At 37.1% G+C, this 17,975-nt stretch overlaps 1 protein-coding gene across 3 annotated transcripts in view; it reads right to left on the bottom strand.

Moving 5' to 3' along the window:
- The window catches only part of PSD3 (pleckstrin and Sec7 domain containing 3), a 572,386-nt gene that overhangs the window by 265,021 nt on the left and 289,390 nt on the right, over positions 1-17,975 (bottom strand). For all 3 annotated transcript variants that reach the window (XM_022571390.2, XM_022571392.2, XM_089903828.1), the window contains one exon: positions 8,046-8,135. In XM_022571390.2, coding sequence (XP_022427098.2) covers positions 8,046-8,135 — 90 coding nt within the window. The remainder of the gene's footprint in view (positions 1-8,045; positions 8,136-17,975) is intronic.

Raw genomic sequence — 17,975 nt, 5'->3', positions numbered from 1 at the left:
TGTTTGGATTTGTCTTTCTCTGTCTGACTTTATTCACTTTAACATAACGCTCTCCAAGTCTGTTCATGTTGCTGCAAATGGCAAAATTTCATTCTTTTTTATGGCTCAGTAGTATTCCATCGTATTCTTTATCCATTCATCTGCTGGTGGACACTTAAGGTGCTCCCATAACTTGGCCATTGTAAATAATGCTGCTATGAATGGTGAGGTACATGTATCTTTTCAAATTAGTGTTTTTGTTTTTTTTTAAATATATACTCAGGAGTGGATGTGCTGGGTCATATGGTAGTTCTAATTTTAGTTTTTTGAGAAACCTCTCTACTGTTTTCCACAGTGGCTACACCAATTTACATTCCAGTTAACAATGTACAAAGGGTTCCCTTTTCTCCACACACTTGCCAACATTTGTTATTTGTGTTCTTTTTGATGACAGCCATTCTGACAGGTGTGAGGTGTTATCTCATTGTAGTTTGATTTGCATTTCCCTGATGATTAGTGATATCGAGCATCTTTTCATGTGCCTACTGGCCATCTGCATGCCCTCTTTGGAAAAATGTCTATTCAGGTCTTCCACCCTTTTTTAATCAAGTTGTTAGTTTTTTTGATGTTGAGTTGTATGAACTGTTTATATGTGTTGGGTATTAACCCCTTATTGATAATATCATTTGCAAATATTTTCTCCCATTCAGTATACTGCCTTTTTGTTTTCTCAATGGTTTCCCTTGCTATGAAAAAGTTTAAAGGTCCCATTTGCTTATTTTTGCTTTTATTTCCTTTACTTTAGGAGAGAGATCCAAAAACATATCGTTACAATTTATGTCAAAGAGTGTTCTGCCTAGGTTTTCCTCTAGGAGTTTTATAGTATCCAGTCTTACATTTAGATCTTTAATCCATTTTGAGTTTATTTTTGTATATGGTGTTAGAGAATGTTCTACTTTCATTCTTTTGCATGTAGCTGTACAGTTTTCCCAGCACCACTTATTGAAGAGACTGTCTTTTCTCCACTGTATATTCTTGCCTCCTTTGTCATAGATTAATTGACCATAGGTGTGTGGGTTTATTTCTGGGCTCTCTAATCTGTTCCACTGATCTATGTATCTGTTTTTGCACCAGTACCATACTGTTTCGATTACTGTAGCTTTGTTGTATAGTCTGAAGTCAGGGAATGTGATTCCCCCAGTTCTCTTCTTCTTTCTCGAGATTGTTTTGGCTATGTGGGGTCTTTCGTGTTTCCATATAAATTTTAAAATTATTTCTTCTAGCTCTGCGAAAAAATGCTGTTATTATTTTGACAGGGATTGCACTGAATCGGTAGATTGCCTCGGGTAGCATGGCTGTTTTAACAATATTGATTAAAAAAGAAAATTACAGGCCAATATCACTGATGAACATAGGTGCAAAAATCCTCAACAAAATACTAGCAAACCAGATCCAATAATATATTAAAAAGATCACATACCATGATCAAGTGGGACTTATCCCAGGGATGCAAGGATTTTTCAATTATTCACAAATCAATCAATGTGATACACCACATTAAAAAACTGAAGAATAAAAACCATATGATCATCACAATAGATGCAGAAAAAGCTTCTGATGAAATTCAACATCCATTTGTGATAAAAACTCTCCAGAAAATGGGCATAGAGGGAACAAACCTCAACATACTAAAGGCCATGCCATATATGACAAACCCACAGCTAACATCATACTCAAAGGTGAAAAGCTGAAAGCATTTCCTGTAAGATCAGGAAAAAGACAAAGATGCCCACTCTTGCCGCTTTTATTCAACACAGTCCTAGCCACAGCAATCAGACAAGAAAAAGAAATAAAAGGAAACCAAATTGTAAAGGAAGAAGTAAAACTGTCACTGTCTGCAGATGACATGATACTATACATAGAAAATCCTAAAGATGCCACCAGAAAACTACTAGAGCTCATCAATGAATTTGGTAAAGTTGCAGGATACAAAATCAATATACAGAAACCTGTTGCATTTCTATACACTAACAACAAAAGATCAGAAAGAGAAATTAAGGAAATAATCCCATTTACCATCGCATCAAAAAGAATAAAATACCTAGGAATAAACCTACCTAAGGAGGCAAAAGACCTGTATTCCGAAGACTCTAAGACACTAATGAAAGAAACTGAAGATGACACAAACAGGTGGAAAAATATACCATGTTCTTGAATTGGAATATGTAACAATTTAATTCACTATTATCATTCCACTAGTGGAATGAATCATGTGAATTCCACTAAGCCAGGCACACTGATTTACACTATTTCAATTTAATTACTACTCCCCCTTACCCCACACCCCCTAAGTCCCCAACACACACACTTCACCATTAACTACAAACCTAAGAGAGTGAAAAAACTTTTGGTCTCCCTTAAGAGACTGCAACTAATTTCAGAGTTAATAAATTCCCAAGTAAGAAAGATGGAAGCAAACAATTTCTAAAAAAAAATTAAATTTCTGAAAAATACTCTGAAGCCAAACATATAATCATAAGCAATAGCCTGAAAGGGGGACATGTCATTGACTTACCAAGAGCAAGATTATTTACCTTGCTTTATTCTTAAAGCTACCTGTGTATTTAAGCTGATTTAGGAGAAGGTACGTTTTAAAATACTCTGCAAAATGTATTCAGTTTTGTTTTTAGTTATATTAAAATCATTTTGAAAGACTTGGGTGTTTTCTTGTTTGCCCTCTCTATAATTAAGATGATGTAAAAACTCCTAAATTCGATTATTTGGCTTATTTTTCTTGTAATTCTTGTTGGCACCTACTGAATTCAACTGCTGCTCAAGGAAAAAAAAATATAAACCTAACCATGACCAGGATAAAAATATTAAGGAGACCATTGTCTGAGTATCAAATGGTAGGGGGCAATAAGGAAGCTCGGATAGAAAACATGGGTTTCATGTTTCATTGCCAAAAATATTCAGTCTGGAGCTCTTCAAAATGATATTATTGTGCAGCCAATAACTGACTGACTTTTCACCCAGTGTGCTCCTATGCTACTTTTCACTGGCTCCTTTTCTCTTATTTCCTATTGTTTCTTCTCTTCTTTCATGTAAGTATATTATGAAATGGCTACTTCCCCTCTAGACATGTAAATAACTGGTAGTCACACCCAAAGTCCCGAAGTCTCTTCCAACATGTAATGTACCATTTCTAACCAAAGTTAGAAATGAAATGCAAACTGGACTAAAGATTCAAATGTAGCTTTTCTGTTAAAATCAAGAATAGAGGTTCATAGGAAACTCAGAAGAAAAAAACTTGGGAAACAGAAAGGCAAAGAAGCAAGGTGCTACACTTGGAGCATGAGATAGAGGACGATCAAGAAAATTTTTAAAGATTATCCTACAAAGCGCTTCAGAAACATGCATATGATTACATGCCAACACTCTCACTAGTTCTTAGAATCTGCCCCTGATGAGACTGGGTGGAAGAGATCCCCAGGATAACACAGTCAAGAATCTATAAAAACTGACGGGCAAGACCGTTAAACCGATGAGCCTTCTGACCCAGGGCTCTCTATTTGGAGAACGCACAGAGCAGGGAGACATACAGCAACACTTCTTCCCCAGGGATTTGAAGTCACTTCAAATAATTCACATCCCCATTAATATCCCAGGATTTTCTTGGGATCTTTAAGAGGACCAGAACTTATTTGCTTCCTCAAAGTTTCTTCATGATCTCAGGACCAGTTTAATTCCAAACTCTCCTTAGTCTCTCTGCTGTTGCAGCATCCAAGACCCAAACCAAACCTAAGATATAAAAATGTTCCAAGAGGGATAAGGTGCAAGAGAAAGGCACTGTTGCTAACAAGGTAAAAAGGCAGAAAACATAGGGTTAACCAAGGTTCATTGTCAGGTGCCTACAGAATGTCAAGACAGACTTCACTGAACAATGCCTCCCGTGAAGGATTTAAATGGCCATTCTTTGGAACCAACAAGTCTTTAGAAAGAAAGGAAGCCATAAATGACGAGGATTAAAAATCTTACCACAAAAGGAGGCAATGCTCAAGGTCAAGGTCACAAATGCTTCCTGTTAAAGACCAAGATGATGTGTGTGTGTTTAGGCTGAAAAGGGATGGGGGATAGAGGTCTTGTCTACTGACACTAATCCCACTCAACCCTAGGACATGTAAAACACCTTGGGTCCAAATACTCACAGGAAGGGGTGGAGTCCTTGTCCAGTCCACTTTGAGATAGGTAAAGAATAAAGTAATATTAAAAATAAAAACTTATAATACCTAACACATGCTAGGTCTCTAAAGAGTTTATATATTATTAACTCATTCAATTATTAAAACAACTAGATGAGGTGGGTGCTAATAAAACCACCCGTTTCATAGATGAGGAAATCAAGAGACAAAGTTTAAGTGAATTTGCTCACAATCACTGGGCTAATCAGAGAGAGGAGCTGGGACTGGAACCCAGTCGTACAGTTCCCAAGACCATAGTCATAATCCTCAAGCTTTCATGTCTCTCAGGAAGTTCAGCCTCCAACCCAGAGCTGGCCCACATTTCACATTCTCATCCCCTTCTATTTATGTCCTGAAGATTTTTATTAGAGTTTTAGGGATGTCCTATTAAATCTATCAGAACTTTTTCCACCTCATCCCCAATGATGCCTGAAGGCAAACCACATCCAAGCATTGGGATGGGGAGGCCCTGTGGAGCCATAAAACACGCCAGATGGTTTGGCATAGTTTGGTCTTGATTTGGTGAGGAAATAGTCAGTGGTGCTTATGAGAAAGAAAGAAAGAACATTAATGTCTATGGAGAGGAAATGGGCGGGGGGGAGATGAAGTGGAATATTAACCTAAATAAAAATCAAAATAAGTCTCCTACTAAAACTGTACCTATTTTTCAAATGAAGACCCATCTCAAACATCACATCCTCCCAGCCAGTTTCAAGTTTAAAGAACCTAAATAATATGCTATCACTGGTTGTCTTTTGGTACCCAACTTCTTCCATTTTATACCATAGATATCTATAACTTATGCTCTAAGCAACTTGTCGGGGGAGAACTCTTATTTGCACAAAGCACTCATATACTCATGTATCTGTTTTAGGTCATTTGAGTGAAAAGGGAAACAGCAGTGGAATTGTAAATTGTAAAAAGGGCTCAATATACCATTATCTATCCTTTTCATGTACCTTAAGGCAAATTTAAAGCAAAATATTAACTCAAGTCTCTGAATTTGAAGGCTTGAAACAAGTTCCTCATTGTGCATACCTTTAAGTACGTTAAGGTCTATTTTTCTGTAACCATTTCCATTGACAACAGCAGAATTCAGTTTATATTTTTATTTTAATATGGAATAACTGTCCATGTTAAGGGAGAAAGGATCCTCCATCGTTTTCAGTAGTTTATGATCTCTGAGGACAGCGCCCATTTGGTTCTGACACGTTCTCCAAGTCCACACCTGAACACACAGTGGACCTTCAAGAAATATTCCTGACTACACAACCACACTGAACAGACGTAAGTCGAAATGTTACTTCTGGTCCAAAGAAATCTGAACAACAGACATAAATCCAAATGCTACTTTTGATCCAAAGAAATCTAAAAGTAATATATGGTCAATATGTAGCAATAACCATTTATTGGTTTGATCCATGTAACTTTAAATATCTTACGTCATAAATTAAACTGCATGTAGGACATGCCTGTAATTTTTTAAGTTGGGGAGGGGGTGGCAGAAGACAGAAAGGGGTTAGTCAGAACTTGTAAGGTGATACCAAACATGTTTGTGTTTATCTGTACGTATGTATCTGTCTGTGTGGCATGTGTATAATGTTGTCCCCCTAAATGCCAATTAATATTCCACCCAATAATTTATCTCAACAAGGAACGAAGAGTTAGCTATTGAAAGAGAGAGAGAGAGAGAGAGTGAGTTTTGGTGGGAGGGGAGGAGAGAAAGAAAGATATGAAAGAGACAAAGAGAAAACAAAGGAGAAAGGAAAAGACAGAAGTAAAGAGAAACAGAGAGGAAGAAAGAGGGAGGCAGAAAGGGAGGGAAAGGGAGAAGGAGCAGGGAAGAGGGCTGGCCACACAGAAGAGTGAAATGAAACCAACGGTTTGAAGAAACTGCAATAAAATCCAGATTCCTACTGAAATGGAAAACTCTCCTCTTGGATGGGTGAGTGGCTGGGGTTTGTTATAAAAAGGAATCAATATTTTACTTGACAATTTCCATGCTAAATGCCACTGTCATTTTCAGTGTCACTTCACTGTCATCTTCCCACACAGTAAATAGAGAACAGTATAACACATATTTTTCCCTGAGATTTGTAAACGTGATCTCAAACTGTACAACTGTGACAAATCAGCCAGCAAATTCTTCGCTGACTAAATCAAAGAACATGTTTACCCCAAGGAGAATGGTAGCCACTGCACTGTACATTAACTACATTTGGTTCAGAAAGCTCCATCAAACATGCTCTAAATCTGCCCACTACATACCCACAGTCACAAACGTTACCATAAGCCTACCACTAAAGTCTAAGAGCTTCACTGTAAAAATTATACCTGTCAATTTTCATTTCTGACATAACTTGATAAAAGCCTCACAAATCCTCTCCTAGAAAGACTGTTATTTTCCATGCTAGTACCACTAGACTGAAAAAAGACCTGTTAATATGTGTCTACTGTATAACTTCCATGGATGCACAGAACATATTTATTAAGTCTCAATCCAACACCTTTTACTTCCCATTCCCATTTGGAATTGTAGCTTCAGAAATGGCAGCATTTATTTTATAAAGAAAAAGCTTAAAAAATACCTTCCTTATATAGTAAGCTGAAGATACATTTCTTCCTGCTTTTTTCATAATATAATTTTTTAATGAGCTGCAATTAAAGCCAGTAAGACTTGGAATCTCATAATACCATTTTTACACCTTCTTTCATTTTTCAAAGTATATATGTCTTTCCAAATCTGGCAGAACTTGATTCTACATATTATGTAGTTTAAAACTCACAAAAAAACATAATAAAGGACTTATCTTTCAGCTGGTACATTTCCATATTATACCATGATTCAAATGTGCTGCCCTTCTTAGCAAATTCAGTCAAAATAACTGAATCCAAAAGAAATATACATGTGTACAAAGTTTTTAAAAAGAAAGTTAGAATCAAACAGAAATCTGTAAAAATCACATTCTCAACATACACATCTTATCCTGAACTTCTAAAATATTCACATCCATTATCAATCACTTGATCAAATGTACATCTCATTTATACTGCTGCAGGATGCTATGAATTCCAAAGTTGATGTTTCTGTCTCCTAGAAAACAATCTGACTAGAGGGGAAAAGATGCTAATTGTTACCAATAATAAAGCTGAGTGCAAATAATTCAGGAAATCTACAATTACTCAGATTTAATTTAATCTCTTTCCAGAGATGACCTGAGTGGATTTCTGACTAGGAACTGAAGAGTCAGAACTCCTTCCTTTAGTGTCTGCAAATGCTTTTTGTTTCCATAAGGAATATACCTTTGTGATCTTTCTCAAGTTCTGACAGTCAAGTAAATCAAAAAATGCCCACTATTTGTATCAGCAATTATTCCAAATCTACTTATTATCTCAGTATTATCAATTACAATGTGGACTTTTAGGAATTATTAATCAAAGGGTACTTTGCAGTCTGACGCATCAAGGACAATGCCCAACAGAAACATCACCAATAAAACTAAAAGAAAAAAACAAAGTACTTAAGTGATCTTAGCCTATTTTAGATTAAAAGGTAAGTAGAAAATATAAGCATATTTTAAAAACCAGTATTTAAGGGTAGGGGATTAAGAGGTACAAAGTACTAAGCATAAAAATAATGTTATAAGAATATATGGTACAGCAAAGGAAATATAGTCAATATTTTATAATAACTTTAAATGAAGTATAATCTATAAAATATTGAATCATTATGTTGTATACCTGAAACTAATATAATATTGTAAATCACCTATACTTCAATATATGAATAAATAAATAAATAAATACCAGTATTTCAATGCTTACTTTCAGTAGATCCTTGGAGAAATCACCACCCTCATCTACCCCTTGGAGGTTTGCAATGAACTCTTGGCAGGTCATCTTCTTTCCAATATTCTGTAATAGAGGCAAATAATACATCATGATGGCATATGTGGAATTAAGATTATTTCTTGAAAATGTGATAAAGCAAAGCAAGACTGATTTGGTTTTTCAAAACCAAACACACACACCCCAATATATGCATATATATACATACAAGTTTATATGCATATGAAAAAACAGATGGCTTATTATGCTTTTAAAACTGTCATTAAATATGAATAGCAAAATTATGTTAAAGCTTTATTTTAGCCTAAGATAAAATCTGAAAAATCTATGCTTTTATAAAAATAATATATAATGTAGTTTTTAAAGGAAAAACATGAATAAAATGACATTTCTGAACTGAACTCTGATAGCTATTTATTTGCTTCTTTATTTGTATTTCCTACCTATTGCCAAGAACGATGAAGGACCTGAGATTTTAGCCTACTACTTCAAGCTAACAAGTTAGTCTATCACAACCTGCTGAATGCAGTCAGAAGCAGGACCACAGGAATTTATCACAACAACAGAAGTGGACAGAATCCCAGTGTTTTCTTGCTCCAGTTCCCTGAGTCCCAATTTTCACAGAGCAATTTAAGTGGGGCCAGCTGACACCTGCACACACACAGCAGAAACCCTGAGATTTGGGAACATGAATCCCTGCAGTGGGGCAGTAACCATACCTACCCCTTTGCTCTAAAGTGAGAAACCAGCTCTTATCTTCCAAGGTCATATGCAAATCTAACCATTGCTCTGGGAATCACTAAGTCTTCCAATACTGCTCACTATAGGAATTACACTGAAAAAAAAAACCAGATCAAAGGCAACCAAACTTCAGTTCACAAAATATAAGAAAAGCAAGAGACCCATGGAGGACTGTCTACAAACACATTTCCAATCTGACTTAAGGATAATAAGTTTAACCAAAGAAAACCTCATTAATAAACAAAAATTTAAAAATCTGAACTGTAAAAAGAGAAAAGATACAAGTGTGCTGACTGAGAAAACTAATAAAATTGCTAGGACAGAGAATTGCCTCCAATGCCAGCTCCAATCAACTAGTATAAGTTGCCAGTTGTGAAGTATTCTGAGGTTGAATATGGGCACCAACAGAAACCCATCATGCGTGCAGGAGAGGGATGTATTGATAGAACACAAATGCACAGGCAGGGAGTTTCTGGTAAACGTGGTCAAGTGGGGTGGTCAAGTTCACTTGAACACAAAGTTCACCAACACAGTAACATCCCTGCACACAATACACATATGAATAAAAGGCATGCTCTGCAAGGCTATTTTATGCATAAAAGAATAAGAATAGGGTAGAACAGTATTCTTCAAGTTGGTGGAGAATATTTCTGGAGACAAAGACTTTAAAAGGAATGCAAAACCACAGATAGTTTTAAGGGAGTATTTATACAGAACTTAAAAAATACAAATCTGCCTGAGAAAAGATTCACCTGTGTGTCTTAAACGTAATCGCTTCCCAGAGAGTCCTTCAAGATGGTGGAGGAGTTAAGACGTGGAGATCACCTTCCTCCCCACAAATACATCAGAAATACATCTACATGTGGAACAACTCCTACAGAACGCCTACTGAATGCTGGAAGAAGACCTCAGACTTCCCAAAAGGCAAGAAAATCACCACGCACCTGGGAAGGGCAAAAGAAAAAAGAAAAAACAGAGACAAAAGAATAGGGATGGGACCTGCGCCTCGGGGAGGAAGCTGTGAAGGAGGAAAAGTTTCCACACACTAGGAAGCCCCTTCGCAGGTGGAGACAGGGGTTGGGTGGGGAGGGGGAAGCTTCAGAGCCACGGAGGAGAGCGCAGCCACAGGGGTGCAGAGGGCAAAGTGGAGAGATTCCCGCACAGAGGATCGGTGCCGACCGGCACTCACCAGCCCGAGAGGCTTCTCTGCTCACCCACCAGCCAGGACAGATGGGGGCTGGGAGCTGAGGCTCAGGCTTCAGAGGTCAGACCCCAGGGAGAGGACTGGGGCTGGCTGCATGAACACAGCCTGAACGGGGCTACTGCAGCACAGCTAGCAGGGAGGGAGTCCAGGAAAAATTCTGGACCTGCCTAAGAGGCAAGAGATCATTGTTTTGGGGTGTGCGAGGAAAGGGGATTCAGAGCACCCCCTAAACGAGCTCCAGAGACGGGCATGAGCCGCGGCTATCAGCGCGGACACTAGAGACGGGCAAGAAATGCTAAGGCTGCTGCTGCAGCCACCAAGAAGCCTGTGTGCAAGCACAAGTCACTATCCACACCTCCCCTCCTGGGAGCCTGTACAGCCCGCCACTGCCATGATCCCGTGATGCAGGGACAACTTCCCCAGGAGAACACACAGCGTGCCTGAGGCTGGCGCAACGTCACGCTGGCCTCTGCTGCCACAGGCTCACCCCGCATTCCATACCTCTCCCTCCCCCCAGCCTAAGTGAGCCAGAGCCCCCAAATCAGCTGCTCCTTTAATCCTGCCCTGTCTGAGAGAACAAGAGATGCCCTCAGGCAACCTACACAAAGAGGCAGGGCTAAATCCAAAGCTGAACCCCAGGAGCTGTGTGAACAAAGAAGAGGAAGGGGAATCTCTCCCAGCAGCCTCAGGAGCAGAGGATTAAATCTCCACAGTCAACTTGATGTACCCTGCATCTGTGGAATACATGAATAAATAACGAATCATCCCAAATTAAGGGGGGTGGACTTTGGGAGCAACTGTAGACTTGGGGTTTGCTTTCTACATCTAATTTGTTTCTGGTTTGTTTACCTTTGTTTAGTATTTAGACTTTATTATCATTGGTATATTTATTCATTTAGTTACTCTCTTGCTTTTTTATATATATAGATATATTTTTTTTCCTTTTTCTCTTTTTCTGAGTGTGTATGTGTATGCTTTTTTGTGTGCTTTTTGTCTATATAACATTGCTTTTACCATTTGTCCTAGGGATCTGTCGGTCAGATTTTTTTATTTTGCTTTTTTTTGTTTTTTTTAGTATAGCTTTTAGAGCTTGTTATCATTGGTGGATTTGTTTTTTAGTTTGGATGCTCTTTCTTTCTTTTTTATTATTTTTAATTTTTTAATAATTTTTTAATTTTAATAACTATTTTTTCCTCCCTCCCTCCCTCCCTTCCCTCCCTCCCTTCCCTCCCTCCCTCCCTTCCTTCCTTCCTTCCTTTTTCTCTCTCTTTTCTTCTGAGCCGTGCAGCTGACAGGGTCTTGGTGCTCCAGGCACATGTCAGGCCTGTGCCTCTGAGGTGGGAGAGCTGACCTCAGGACACTGGTCCACCAGAGACCTCCCGACCACACGTAATATCAAACAGTGAAAGCTCTCCCAGAGATCTCCATCTCAAGGCTAAGACCCAGCTGCACTCAACGACCAGCAAGCTACAGTGCTGGACACCCTATGCCAAAAAACTAACAAGATGGAACACAACCCCACCCATTAGCAGAGAGGCTGCCTAAAATCATAGTAAGGTCACAGACACCCCAAAACACACCACTGGATGTGGTCCTGCCTACCAGAAGGACAAGATCCAACCTCATCCACCAGAAAACAGGCACCAGTGCCCTCCACCAGGAAGGCTACACAACCCACTGAACCAACCTTAGCCACTGGGAGCAGACACCAAAAACAACGGGAACTATGAACCTGTAGCCTGTGAAAAGGAGACGCCAAACGCAGTAAGGTAAGCAAAATAGGAAGAGAAATACACAGCAGATGATAGAGCAAGGTTAAAAACCCACTAGACCAAACAAATGAAGAGAAAACAGGCAGTCTACCTGAAAAAGAAGTCAGAATAATGATAGTAGAGATGATCCAAAATCTTGGAAATACAATGGAGGAAATACAAGAAAAGTTTAACAAGGACCTAGAAGAACTAAACAGCAAACAAACAATGATGAACAACACAATAAATGAAATTAAAAATTCTCTAGAAGGAATCAATAGCAGGATAACTGAGGTGGAAAAATGGATAAGTGACCTGGAAGATAAAATAGTGGAAATAACTACCACAGGGCATAATAAAGAAAAAAGAATGAAAAGAATTGAGGACAGGCTCAGAGACCTCTGGGACAATATTAAATGCACCAACATTAGAATCATAGGGGTCCCAGAAGAAGAAGAGAAAAAGAAAGGCACTGAGAAAATACTGGAAGAGATTATAGTTGAAAACTTCCCTAATATGGAAAAGGAAATACTCAGTCAAGTCCAGGAAGTACAGAGAGTCCCATACAGGATAAATCTAAGGAGAAACAACCCAAGACAGATATTAATCAAACTATCAAAAATTAAATACAAAGAAAAAATATTAAAAGTAGCAAGGGAAAAATAACAAATAACATACAAGGGAATCCCCATAAGGTTAACAGCTGATCTTTCAGCATAAACTCTGCAAGCCAGAAGGGAGTGGAAGGACATATTTAAAGCAATGAAAGGGGAAAATGTACAACCAAGATTACTCTACCCAGCAAGATTCGACAGAGAAATTAAAACATTTACAGACAAGCAAAAGCTAAGAGAATTCAGCACAACCAAACCAGCTTTACAACAAATGCTAAAGGGACTTCTCTAGGCAGGAAACACAGGAGAATGAAAAAACCTACAATAACAAACCCCCCCAAATTAAGAAAATGGTAATAGGAACATACACACTGATAACTCCCTTAAATGTAAATGGATTAAATTATCCAACCAAAAGACATAGACTGGCGGAATGGATATAAAAACAATACCCATATATATGCTGCCTACAAGAGACCCACTTCAGACCTAGGGACACATACAGACTGAAAGTAAGGGGATGGAAAAAGATATTCCATGCAAATGGAAATCAAAATAAAGTTGGAGTACCAATTCCCATATCAGACAAAATAGACTTTAAAAAAAAGACTATTACAGGACACAAAAAAGGACACTACATAATGATCAAGGGATCAATCCAAGAAGATATAACAATTGTAAATATTTATGCACCCAACAGAGGAGCACCTTAATACACAAGGGGAAATTGACAGTAACACAACCATAGTAGGGGACTTTAACACTCCACTCTCACCAATGGACAGATCATCCAAAATGAAAATAAATAAGGAAACACAAGTTTTAAATGATAGATTAAACAAGATGGACTTAATTGATATTTATAGGACATTCCATCCAAAAACAACAGAATACACTTTCTTTTCAAGTGTTCATGGAACATTCTCCAGGATAGATCATAACTTGGGTCACAAATCAAGTCTTGGTAAATTTAAGAAAATTCAAATCTTATCAAGTATCTTTTCCGATTGAATGCTATGAAACTAGATATTAATTACAGGACAAAATCTGTAAAAAATACAAACACATGGAGGCTAAAGAATACACTACTAAATAACCAAGAGATCACTGAAGAAATCAAAGAGGAAATCAAAAAATATCTAGAAACAAATCACAATGAAAACACGATGACCCAAAAACTATGGGATACAGCAAAAGCAGTTCTAAGAGGGAAGTTTATAGCAATACAATCCTACCTCAGGAAACAACAAACATCTCAAATGAACAACCTAACCTTAACACCTAAAGCAATTAGAGAAAGAAAAACAAAAAAACCCCAACGTTAGCAGAAAGAAAGAACTCATAAAGGTCACATCAGAAATAAATGAAAAAGAAATGAAGGAAACAATAGCAAAGAACAATGAAACGAAAAGCTGGTTCTTTGAGAAGATAAACAAAATTGATAAACCATTAGCCAGACTCATCAAGAAAAGAAGGGAGAAGACTCAAATCAGTAGAATTAGAAGTAAAAAGAAGTAACAACTGACACTGTAGAAATACAAAGGATCATGAGCGATTACAAGCAACTATATGCCAGTAAAATAGATAACCTGGAAGAAATGGACAAATTCTTAGAAGGGCACAACCTTCCGGAACTGAACCAGGACGAAATAGAAAATGTGAACAGACCAATCACAAGCACTGAAATTGAAACTGTGATTAAAAATCTTCCAAAAAACAAAAGCCCAGGACCAGATGGCTTCACAGGCAAATTCTATCAAAAATTTAGAGGAGAGCTAACACCTATCCTTCTCAAACTCTTCCAAAATATAGCAGAGGGAGGAACACTCCCAAACTTATCCTACGGGGCCACCATCACCCTGATACCAAAACTAGACAAAGATGTCACAAAGAAAGAAAACTAAAGGTCAGTATCACTGATGAACATAGATGCAAAAATTCTCAACAAAATACTAGCAAACAGAATCCAACCGCACATTAAAAAGATCATACACCATGATCAAGTGGGGTTTATCCCAGGAATGCAAGGATTCTTCAGTATACGCAAATCAATCAATGTGATAAACCATATTAACAAACTGAAGAATAAAAACCATATGATCATCTCAATAGATGCAGAAAAAGCTTTCAACAAAATTCAACACCCATTTATGATAAAAACTCTCCAGAAAGTAGGCACAGAGGGAAGTTATCTCAACATAATAAAGGCCATATATGACAAGCCCACAGCCAACATCGTTCTCAATAGTGAAAAACTGAAATCATTTCCTCTAAGATCAGGAACAAGACAAGGCTGGCCACTCTCACCACTATTATTCAACATAGTTTTGGAAATTTTAGCCATAGCAATCAGAGAAGAAAAAGAAATAAAAGGAATCCAAATCTGAAAAGAGGAAACAAAGCTGTCATTGTTTGCAGATGACATAATACTATACATAGAGAATCCTAAAGATGCCACCAGAAAACTACTAGAGCTAATCAAAGAATTTGGTAAAGTAGCAGGATACAAAATTAATGCACAGAAATGCCTTGCATTCTAATACACTAAAGATGAAAAATCTGAATGAGAAATTAAGGAAACACTCCCATTTACCATTGCAACAAAGAGTATAGAATACCTAGAAATAAACCTACATAAAAAACCAAAAGACCTGTATGCACAAAACTATAAGACACTGATGAAAGAAATTAAAGATGATACAAACAGATGGAGAGATATACCATGTTCTTGGATTGGAAGAATCAACATTGTGAAAATGACTATACTACCCAAAGCAATCTACAGATTCAATGCAATCCCTATCAAACTACCAATGGCATTTTTTACAGAACCAGAACAAAAACTTTCACAGTTTATATGAAAACACAAAAGACTCTGAATAGCCAAAGCAATCTTGAGAAAGACAAACAGAGCTGGAGGAATCAGGCTCCCAGACTTCAGACCACACTACAAAGCTACAGTAATCAACACAGTATAGTACTGGCACAAAAACAGAGACATAGATCAATGGAACAGGATAGAAAGCCCAGAGATAATCCCACGCACATGCTCACCTTATTTTTGATAAAGGAGGCAAGAATATACAATGGAGAAAAGACAGCCTCTTCAATAAGTGCTGATGGGAAAATGGACAGTTACATGTAAAAGAATGAAATTAGAATACTCCCTAACACCATACACAAAAATAAACTCGAAATGGATTAGGACCTAAATGTAAGGCCAGAAGCTATAAAACTCTTAGAGGAAAACATAGGCAGAAGCCTCTATGACATAAATCACAGCAAGATCCTTTTTGGCCCACCTCCTAGAGAAATGGAAATAAAAACAAAAATAAACAAATGGGACCTAATGAAAGTCAAAGCTTTTGCACAGCAAATGAAAACATAAACAAGACAAAAAGACAACCCTCAGAATGGGAGAAAATTTTTGCAAATGAAGCAACTGACAAAGGATTACTCTCCAAAATTTACAAGCAGCTCATGCAGCTCAATACCAGAAAAACAAACAACCCAATCCAAAAATGGGCAGAAGACCTAAATAGACATTTCTCCAAAGAAGACATACAGATTGCCAACAAACAGATGAAAGGATGCTCAACATCACTAATCATTAGAAAAATGCAAATCAAAACTACAATGAGGTATCACCTTATACCAGTTAGAATGCCCATCATCAAAAAATCTAGAAACAATAAATGCTGGAGATGGTGTGGAGAAAAGGTAACCCTCTTGCACTGTTGGTGGGAATGTAAACTGATACAACCACTGTGGAGAACATTATGGAGGTTCCTTTAAAAACTAAAAATAGAACTACCATATGACCCAGCAATCCCACTACTGGGCATATACCCTGAGAAAACCATAATTCAAAAAAGGCATGTACCATAATGTCCATTGCAGCACTATTTACAATAGCCAGGATATGGAAGCAATGTAAGTGTCCATCGACAGACGAATGGATAAAGAAAATGTGGCACATATATACAATGGAATACTATTCAGCCATAAAAAGAAACGAAATTGAGTTATTTGTAGTGAGGTGGATGAACTTAAGAGTCTGTCATACAGAGTCAAGTAAGTCAGAAAAAGAAAAACAAATGCCATATGCTAACAAATATATATGGAATCTAAAATACAAAAACAAAAAAAGGTTCTCTAGAACCTAGGGGCAGAACAGTAATAAAAATGCAGATGTAGAGAATGGACTTGAGGACATGGGGAGGGGGAAGGGTAAGCTGGGACGAAGCGAGAGAGTGGCATAGGCATATATACACTACCAAATGTAAAACAGATAGCTAGTGGGAAGCAGCCGCATAGCACAGGGCGATCAGCTTGGTGCTTTGCGAGCACCTAGAGGGGTGGGATAGGGAAGGTGGGAGGGAGACACAAAGGGGAGGAGATATGGGGTATATGTATATGTACAGCTGATTCACTTTGTTATAAAGCAGAAACTAACACACCATTGTAAAGCAATTAAACTCCAAAAAAGATGTTAAAAAAAAAAGTAATCGCTTCCCACTTCTCCTTTCACAACTGCCCTTCTGCCTTACAACATGGAACAATCTGTCCAACATGTGCTAGCTAATTAATTATAGTGAACGTGTAAATAACTTTTGTTAAAAACTTTGCCTCTTCCATCAGCAAAGAGGGCATATAGTCACACTTACATGAAAGACTGGATGAATGTTTTAACAATGATAACTAGCTTTGCCAATTAAATGTATTTGGTAGATAATTCCTATAATTTGAATAAATTGCATCTGCAGTCCTAAGTTTTGATGAAAATTTAAAGCACAGAAAGGAACTTTAATGGAAAATACACTATACTGAAATAGACAACATAATAGAAAATAACATTATATTGAAAAAGAAAATGTCTTGAAAAAGCAATGTCTCAATTTTCCCAATCCTTATCTAGTATATCAGATCAAACAACGTGCCCCAAGGTAAAACGTAACAAGTATAATCAATAGTCATTTTGATATGACTTGCAATGCTTTTTTGGGATATGTTTCAAGGATTCAAGAAAATGAATGAATAATGACCAGGTAAAAAATTATTTTCCACGTCAGGTGATTCCAGTTCTTTGCTTTTAAGAAAATTAAAAGAGGACGTAATTTAATCATCAGTTAAGAACAAAAATGTTTTTTAATATATGATTTGGTGAATTCAAATACTTGTAACATTATCTGCTTTTAATCAATTTTGCATTGCAAATAATGATAAAAATTTCTTTTAGAATGATTTATATTTAAACACCTGAAGTGTTTTAGTCATAAGAAATTGAAACTTTCATTTCAACTTACATAATTTTTGTTAAAATAAGTATCAAATAAAACAATATCAATAAAAGACTGAAATATAAAAACATAAAAATAAAACTATGGAAAAGTGGGCAAGGAGCAAAAAAGAGGGTTTTTTTAATATGATGGAGTGTCAACTTACTATAACTTTTTAAAAAATACCAGCTTTATTAAAATATAATTCATATAACATTCACCCTTTTGAGCTATATAATTTAATAATTCTTCGTATACTGATAAAGTTGTATGACCATCACCACTACCTAAATTCAGAACATGTTCTTCACCCCAAA

Source organism: Delphinapterus leucas, chromosome 21, assembly GCF_059928025.1.
Source record: "Delphinapterus leucas isolate spDelLeu-1000000601 "Yukka" chromosome 21, BTC_Dleu_Yukka2, whole genome shotgun sequence".
Lineage (NCBI taxonomy): Eukaryota > Metazoa > Chordata > Mammalia > Artiodactyla > Monodontidae > Delphinapterus > Delphinapterus leucas.
Note: the sequence above shows the minus strand (reverse complement) of the source record. Positions and strands in the feature narration are given on the sequence as shown.